At 44.3% G+C, this 8,959-nt stretch overlaps 2 protein-coding genes across 2 annotated transcripts; one reads left to right on the forward strand and one right to left on the reverse strand.

Annotated features, from left to right (window-relative positions):
- The first annotated feature begins 1,900 nt into the window (after positions 1-1,900).
- Positions 1,901-4,630, forward strand: lgals2b (lectin, galactoside-binding, soluble, 2b). Its single transcript, XM_076162422.1, has 4 exons — positions 1,901-1,997; positions 3,539-3,612; positions 3,816-3,975; positions 4,223-4,630. Exons 1-4 carry the CDS (start codon positions 1,995-1,997, stop codon positions 4,367-4,369), a joined length of 384 nt encoding a protein of 127 aa, XP_076018537.1. The 5' UTR covers positions 1,901-1,994; the 3' UTR covers positions 4,370-4,630.
- Positions 4,631-7,322: 2,692 nt separating this feature from the next.
- On the reverse strand, positions 7,323-8,393 carry uts2r4 (urotensin-2 receptor 4). The gene has a single exon (XM_076162421.1). The coding sequence runs from the start codon at positions 8,391-8,393 to the stop codon at positions 7,323-7,325; it is 1,071 nt and encodes a 356-aa protein (XP_076018536.1).
- Positions 8,394-8,959: the final 566 nt, after the last annotated feature.

Raw genomic sequence — 8,959 nt, forward strand, 5'->3', positions numbered from 1 at the left:
GAGGGGAAAGTGCTCTACAGGGTGCGCTGGAAGGACTACTGCTCTGACGATGACACCTGGGAGCCAGAGGCCCATTTGGAGGGGTGTCAGGAGGTCCTGTTGGCTTTTAAGAGGGCCCTGGCTGAGGGTAAGGCCAAGAGAGGAGGAGAAGAAGAAGAAGATGAAGCTGCATGGCTAGTGGAAAGATGAGTTCAGGCCTCTGCCTTCACCAGACACTGACTTCAGACATGATTTAAGTCTTGACAGGTTGTAAATTGCAGAGAATCACATAAGTTAAACAAATGAAAACTAAAGTTGTAGGCAACTGGACAAGATTGTAGATGAATAAGTGGATGTGGTCGCATGGTTAAAGCGGGGTTAAATGATCAGTGTTTGTCATCAGCCATTGTAACTGTAACTGCTGCACAATCATTTCCCTCTGGATAATACATTTTTATCTTATCCTATCCTATCTTATCTTATTGATTTGTTTGTTTTAAGAAACTCCATGATGTTGTTATGTCCAGAATGACGGTATGACTAATGCAATTTAGAATCATCGTCCAGGTCAGGAAACCAAATGGTCCACAAGAAGCGCCGGAGACGTTGAACCACTGTGATCCTCAGGAGATGGAGGACATGAAGACGGTGGAACAGGCCGGGGCTCCTTAAAGCAACACGGAGATGAGCTCATTGATGTCCGGAGACGAAGATGAGACAACTCGGGAAGCAAACCAGATGGGCGTTGAGTCTCCAAGCATGTAATTGTTTGATTGTTCACAGGTCTGGCCAGAGCCATGGAAAGGGAGCTGATGCTTTCCCGCGACGGGATGTCATATACACCGCCTAAGCAATGTGGGGGGAGGGATGTGTGACACCACGAGAGGCTGGGTCCTGAGTGGGAGACATGTCCCCCTCTGTTGGTGGCACTCCAGACTACAGTGATGGTGGACAGGGTGCTAACCAAAAAAAGCTAATTAAACATTGGAAAAACAAAAACAATAAGACAGTAAGGCAATGACTGTCAAGAAATAAACACGTTCTCTAGTCGAATATGTTTGTTATGTTTATGTTATAAACACTGACAGCGACGGTGAAAAGGAGGTCCGGAGCCCGGACCTCCCGGACAGTCTCTTTTTATTTGTTCATTTTATTTTACATCCCAGGCGGGCCAGGACGGGGTTGTGTGACTGCAGGGTTGGGATGGGTTTCGGGCTGGGATGTCCTCTCTTTGTTTTGTTTTTTGTTTCTCTCTTCTCTCCTCTTCACCACAGCCTATGATGGGATTTGAAGCCTACATTGCTGTATGACATCATCCTGTAAACACTGCATTTACCCTATGAGATCATTGCAATTTCAATCTACTTGTATTCTACCTCAGGGTCTACGTATAAAGTTTAACAACAACAATAGAAATAATAATACAACCTTCCTTCTTCCTCTCTCTCTCTCTCTCTCTCTCTCTCTCTCTCTCTCTCTCTCTCTCATCTTCCCTCTCTTTCTGTATAAAAAAGGATCTCAAAATATCCTACAATCATATGCACGATGTCATGTAAAATGTTTGCTTCAAAGAAAAAAAAAAAAAAAAAAAAAGGAATCTTTGCTTTCACATAAACAATAAGTAGGTGAAACATCCTCAGAGAAAATAACATGCAGGGTTTTTGACAGGTGACTCAATGGGACAGGATGAATTAAAATGCCACAAAAAACTGTAGCACAGGGATACTCATGGTGCAATACATCAACATAAATAAGCTGCATATTTATAGATAGTAATTGAAATCTTGGGCCATTTTGTGGGCCAGCATGAGGTGGACTCCAATGACCAACATTTTTGTAATATAATATTTTGTTAAGTGAAGCAGAACAGAGCCCCTGTTTGAAAGGAAGGAAACGTGCTCCTGTTCTCACTCCTGATTGGTTCTCCCTCCTTCCTGCTCCCACGCAGCGTCACACAGCGTTATATATACAACTTACCTGGCAGCTCCAGGTGTAACCCACTGAAGACAGCCACAATGGTAAGTAGAGAATGCAGCTTTACTCACAGCAGGACATTTGTCTTCTCCACATAGATTACTGCATGGCTCTCACAACCCAACACTCTGTTCCACATTGATTCCTGTCACTAGAAGCTAAACATTAACCTAATTGTTAGTCCTTAGTTCTGTGACTGAGTGTTCAATCTTCAGTTGACATAATTTCATTCATTCATTCATTCTTTCATTGAGTTCAGCTCGACACAACACTGTGTAGACAGAGCAAATTAAAAAAGCAGCAATGAATTGTTATGGACAAAAACTGACTATTATCTCTTCTGACTGAAACTAAATGATAAGTTTAGGCATGGATGGATGAGTTATGTGATGCTTTGAAATGTATTTCTTGCCATTTCCTGTTGCGACTTCTCCAAACTTTATAGTCAACACGTTATCACAGTTTAAACTGCTCCTATCCAACTCTTCATATATTACTGTTAAATTTAGACCTGTATTACTATGAATGACACGAAGGTAACAAAGGTTATATAAAGGTTATAAAGTGACTTTGAAAGGTGAAAACAAGGCATCTCAAATCCCTGGAATTTTTCCAGGGAGGAATTCTCCAAACCCAAATCAATGGCCCATTCTCTATCATACCATTCTACAGCACGTGTTCCTTTGCGGTCAATGATAAACCAGTATTGACGTGAGGTTAAAGAGACATGATAGAGCCCACAGTATCTATGGGTGTGGGACATCCTGTTCATGATGTTGGAGACCTCTGATGTGTCATCAGGTGATGCCAGGGGCATTGATCAGACATTTTATTGGTGGGGACATTTGAGAGAACTCCTAAGTTAGGCAGGACGAATCCTCCTGGAGTTCTCTTTTATTTATTAATTTCATGGGTACATTCAGACACACACACTCGCACTGCGCGCAAAGGTGAGGTTGCTGTATCGTATATTGCTGCAGATGGTCTGTGTGTGTGCGAGTGTCTTTATGGTTTTATTGTCTCTATTTGATGATCACATGTTCATGGTCAAATACAACTCCTTCCTGTTTCAGCACTTTTACAGCCGTAAGGTCCGCTGTCCCATCCTGGTTGATCATTAACTGAAAAGATAACATTTCTGATGAAGTCTCACTTGGAAATGACATGATCAGTTTTGCTTTGACAGTATGCCAGTGTGTAGGACACCAATTACTATGCCATTGTAAACTAAATGCGTAATGTTAACTTGAATATTCTCAAACTTCAACACACAGATCAGCACGTCCTGCGTCTTTAACTTTTTAAAATTAGATTAGGGATTAGATTAGATTGTATTTGTCTGGCATTGTGAGCATTACCTGAGTGGGTCACTGCCATTTTGCTGTAATTTAACAAACATTAGGAACATCTGTAATTGAACCAAGAATAGAGGATTTTGAGACATCTCATAGCAACCGTCACCGTCTGGTTTCTTAATAAGATAAAAGAGCAGAATTGTTTTGACTTCTCAGGTTCTCAGGCTTGAATTGTCAAGATTGTGATCATTATTGAACATTTCTATGATTCTTTGTGTGTCTAATTGCAGAAGGTCAAAAATATGTCATTCAAGGAGGGCCATGAGTTTAAGATCCGCGTCAAACCCAAAGACGACTGCTGCTCGTAAGTCCTTTTCACATTAGATCACTAGATCGGATGAAGCCCTTTGTCGATACGTATGGAAATCACCTCTTAGTTCCTCTGTTTTGATCCCAGTCGAGGTTGTAGTAGGCAGTTTATTAACAGGATAGAGAAGTTGGCTTTGAGACAGGCTTCCTCTTTTCTTTCCTCACTTTTGACCTTGGTCCCCCCTGCCTCCACTGCAGCTTTGCCCTCAACATTGGCCATGATTCTGAGAACATTGCGCTGCACTTCAACCCTCGCTTTGAGGCTGGCGTCATTGCCTGCAACTCCTTGTCTGGGGGATCCTGGGGTGAGGAGCATTGTGAGGGTCTGCTCCCCTTCTCACGTGGGGAGGAGTGCAAGGTGAGTTCTCCTTTCATAATCTCCGTCGCCACAACAACGTTGTTAGTCTGTTCGCTATCTGTTCATCAAAGCTGTTAGGTCAACAGACATTGAGCTCTATAAAGAATGAAAGGCTTTATGGGCTCATAAAACACAATGGCTGCTGAGTGAGACATCATCTCAGCTCAGTGTCAAAGTCAAAAACGCTCTTTCAGTTGCTGGCAATCAAAAATTTTAATAGCTTCTTTCTCCGTTTGTCTTCTCTCAGTTTTACATCAACTTCAACAATGAGCAGTTTTACATCAAGCTCCCCGACGGCAGCATGATGAACTTCCCCAACCGCTTGGGGGACGTCAAGTACAAGTTCTTTGACGTCAGCGGCGACGCAAAGATCATCGGCATCAAGATCAAATAAGTGTCGACCCCGTGGGTGTGTGTGTGTGTGTGTGTGTGTGTGCCCGTTCACAACCTTACTACGAGTTTACAAGCTGAGGGGTATAAGAGGCTCTGGTGTTTTTACCCTCAGCTTCACAAATTTCCTCCAACTTGCAGTTGTGAAGTTGTAATGACATGAAGATGTCTGAAGAGGGCGCTACACCACTATGTTACTTCACTGTTGCTTGTTCAACATCTCATCTTCAATCACTGGGATTAATAAATGCTGTGTAGCAAGCTAGCCTGGGTTTCATTCTACAGCACAACACACTACCCACACACACACACACACACACACACCATAATCTCACATTTACAGTATTACAGAATGTCAGTATGAGCAGTTAAACAGAACCTGCACATTAAAGGTTTATTGCCCTAAATGGAGTACAGCAAACATGTATAATTTAAATCGCCTTAATGTTTAGAACGTACCTTGATTATGAGATTATAAATTCCTTAACTTCAGTTATTATTTGACTTCACATCTGCAGTGACATGCATGTCCTCACCTCATACCCATATTAAGCACATACAGTATATTAAAGTAGAATCTGTCCTTTTGGTCTTAAGCAAAGCTCAACGGAAGAAAATTGTACATCATTCAAGGTGAGCATATGAGCAGAATCTGATAGCTTACTAACCAATGGCTATCTTACTCCAAGATGCCAGAATAAATGGATTTCTCTTTGCCTACTCTAGGTCCGTCACTCAAAGTCAATTTACGGCAATTTATGCCAATTATGATTGCATCACGGTGAGTACATGATGTTTGTAAACAGGAATGTGTTGCCTCAATAGCAGTATAATCCAAGTTTCTTTTTTTTGTTGCTATTTGTTTTTATTGAAGCAAACATTTTACATGACATTGCGCATACAAGTATAGGATATTTTGGAGATCATATTTTATACAGAAAAAAATGATCTCACTTGGTAAATACAGTTTTTACAGGCTGATGCCAAACAGCAATGTAGGCTCGTACAAATCGCATCATAGGCTGTGGTGAAGAGAAGGAGAGAAGAGAGAAACAAAAACAAACAAAAAAACAAAGAGAGGACATCCCACCCAGAGACCCAACCCAACTCCACATTCACACAAACCCGTCCTGGCCCGCCTAGGATGTAAAATAAAATGAAAAAATAAAAAGAGACTGTTGTTCAGGTGTTCAGGTTTTCAGTCACTGGTCTGTCATAGCCTGTAGATCTGTGAAGTAAGAGAGAAATGGTTGCCATCTCTGATAGAACTTATCAGTGTGGCCCTCATAGTGAACTTGAGGTGAACATGACCATAACCTTTTGTGAGGTGTTAAATTGGCGTGAGTCAGATGGGGTACAGAAGATGGCAATATGAAGGGAGGGTTGAACGCGCGTTCCCAATATGATGGACAATGTGTTAAAGTAACCGGACCAATAGTTGTGCAGCCTGGGGCAGAGGACAAACATGTGGCTTAGGTTACAGTAAGGGTTTGAACATCTAATACATTTGTCTTTCTACTTCTGTGTACATTTCGGCCAATCTGGATTTAGAAAAATGGACCCCGTGTACGACCTTAAACTGGATGAGAGCGAGACGAGCACATGACGAGACAGTATGTAGATTACGTATGACTTTGTCCCACCAGTCTATGTCTAGATGCATTTCAAGCTCAGCCTCCCAGGCAGCCACTGTTTTAGAATTAGATCGGTCCCCGACGCCCAATAAAAAGAAATTGCTGCAGGCAAAGTGTCTGATTCAGAAGTATTGAAATAATTGGTTAGCAGGTAGTCTATATGGAGTTGACAGATTGGAGAAGCTGTTAAAACTGCCATCCGAGTACAGGTCAAGGATGCCTTTGTGGTGCCATGCTGAGAAGGAAGAGTCCAAGTTTCAATATGGGTATGAACCTGCTGGAAGAGATGAAAGTCACAAGGACACAAGGGGACTCAACGCTTTCATAAAATGTCACCAGAGCCACAAGGAGCTTCATAATGAGCCCATGGTTGAATTTAAAATGACCTGCACGTCCATGAAGAATGATACAATCATTTAAAGTCATTTCAAAACTATAACATGAGCAGTAAATTAGAATTGAGGATCAAGCCCGGCACTGTGAATGTGGCTTAAGGCCGATAGACTGCACTGAGGAGATTGGAGAAGATCATGTGGAATAAAAGAGGATAACGCAGAAACGGCGATGATATACGGCCGAGGTGAAATGAGGCACATTCCTACGGAGACAATTTGCAGGAGGACTCAAAAGAAGCGTGGCCCGAGGCTGAGGAATGTGGCACGATGCAACTACATTCCCTGGAAGGAGATGAAATGGTCCTTTACTGTATGCGGTGATAGGAGAGGCGAGGAAACTGCTGTGTCTAACCTACAGACCCTTCCCACCTGCGTCACTGAGCTCTTTTTAGTCTTTTCTTACTCTTTGCTTCCTTGCTGCGGCAAACAATTCGTATACAAACTACCTGTGTTCAGACTAACTCAAGTTTGGCCCAGTAATGAGCCCCTTGCCAGCTTTATCTGATGGTTAAAGGAGAAAGCCACAAGGTTCCAGTGTTGTCTCACATGCTCCTAATTTGTCGTGTGACATTTCAAAGATGTGGTAGTGAACAATTACTGCAATTTAGAGCGCCACAGCTAGCTTTACACAGTAAGGGGGCAAGCTAGTGCTAGCCTCCCCATGTAGCACCAGGACAACATAACACATGACCCATGATGCAACATGGAAAAGGTTTGTTTATATAATAATTTAGTGTAAATGAGCAATAACACTCAAATCATCACATCGACAGAGTAGAAGCATAGGCAAACACACAGCATTTGTGAGGTTTCACTACTACAAAGACGACACTTTTTTTTTTAACAGTTTTTCTACAAACACTACAACAAAAATGTCCTCACTCAGGCTCTTAACCTTGTTTATGGTCGGTAGCCACTTATTTGTCCACTAAAGCTCCTGCAGCGGCGTGCTTGCACCTGACCCCGCGTCCACCCTGCTGGTTGCCGTGGATTGACCTTTCTGAGCCAGGTAGTCTTTGTAATTCCGAGTCAGGAGAGTGTAAAGAAAAGGATTTATGCAGCTGTTCCCGTAGGTCAGACACGTCACAAAGAAATTCACATAATTGTGAGCCGCCGGGGACAGAGCCTTAAGCGACTCGGGTGAGAACAGTTTGGCCAGCTGCCATCCCCAGAAAGGCAGGAAACATGCCCAGTACGCCACCACAATGCTAAAGATCATTGACACAACTTTCTGTTTGAGTCCCCTCCTTCGGGCAGAGCGGCTGCTTCCTCCCAAGCTGGCCTGTGCTGCCCAGTAGCGCCTGGCTAGCCCTGCATACAGCCCAACAATAACTAATCCAGGGACTAAAACACTTGTTAGAAACAGGATGGTGATGTACGCTTTGAAGGCCTCTGGGGTCCAGGTGGGGAAACAGATTCTCTTCACCAAACCAGCCGCACTGGGTTTGCCCTCCCTGAGACGGATCATCACCATCATGGGCAGCGTCAGCACCGTCGCTAACCCCCAGATCATCCCTGCCATCAGCCGTCGTCCGCGAGATGAAGACCTGTGGGCGCTGAAGGGCCTGGCCACGGCACGGTAGCGCTCCAGGCTCATAGCCACCAAGATGAAGACGCTGGTGTGCATGGTGAGGAGGTCGAGGCTCAGCAGGACGCGACAGCCAGCCTCACCAAACAGCCAGTCATGGGCAAAGTAGGTGCAGACCACAAATGGGATGGTGGAAAGGTAGAGCAGGTCTGCCAGAGCAAGATTGACGATGTAGATGTACATGGAACCTGTGCGGCGCAGCGCGGCTGAGCGGGTTATGGTTAGGGTGTACACGTTGCCCACCACGCCCATGGCACACATGGTCAAAAGCGTGGCGCCAAGAAGGGACGTCACCCAAAGGCCACCAGCACCTCCGCCGCCGTCACCGTCTTGAGACCCAGCTCCTCCACCCTCAGGGCTTAGGTCGGGTCCCAGCTGAGGGCTGCGGGTGGCATTGGGAGTACAGTTCATTGCAGGGGAGACTTCACAAAGCAGGGTCGGAGGTCACGCTACAATGTATTTTAGCCAGGCTGGAGGGCTGTGCTCCTGTAGGGAAATGGAACGGCTTCTCAAGTCCGTATGCATTTCATGCTGTAAGGTGAAGCGCAGAGGGAAGACGGCAGCACCGCTCCATCAACATTGGTGACATAAATCTTTCAGCTCTTCTTGTGTTCTGGTTTTGGCACATTGGTCCAGTTACATAAAGACAGTCAGTCAGTCAGACAACCTTATGTTCCCAAAGGTGACACAGACAATCCAAGTTAAGAATCCTCGCTCAAGAACCGTGTGAGAAAAATCCAAGAGCAAGTCAACGAGGGAGTGCAGCATGGAGTTCAGTGCTCGTTCTTAGAAAACTCCTGGCATGGCAGTCGGCTTCAGAAACGCTCTGCTGTGGTTTGTCAGACTTCTTCCCCAACACAGAGTCCTGCGTACAGCCATGACCTAACATTGCTCCATTATTATCAGGATCTTCTGAGTGGATTTTGAAGTCCAGAGGTTTTTCTGTTCTCAACTATATAAGATAGGGACTGATTGGA

Source organism: Genypterus blacodes, unplaced genomic scaffold (assembly GCF_046128005.1).
Source record: "Genypterus blacodes isolate CSIRO-AG114 ecotype Tasmania unplaced genomic scaffold, CSIRO-AGI_Gbla_v1 ptg000121l_1, whole genome shotgun sequence".
In the NCBI taxonomy this organism is placed as follows: domain Eukaryota; kingdom Metazoa; phylum Chordata; class Actinopteri; order Ophidiiformes; family Ophidiidae; genus Genypterus; species Genypterus blacodes.

Bases quoted from the DNA above. Each gene is read 5' to 3' on its own strand.
- lgals2b (XM_076162422.1), top strand. The intron at 3,613-3,815 runs GTAAGTCCTTTT...CCTCCACTGCAG, and splicing joins CCCAAAGACGACTGCTGCTC to CTTTGCCCTCAACATTGGCC. The intron at 3,976-4,222 runs GTGAGTTCTCCT...GTCTTCTCTCAG, and splicing joins CACGTGGGGAGGAGTGCAAG to TTTTACATCAACTTCAACAA.
- uts2r4 (XM_076162421.1), bottom strand. From the start codon at position 8,393: ATGAACTGTACTCCCAATGCCACCCGCAGCCCTCAGCTGGGACCCGAC.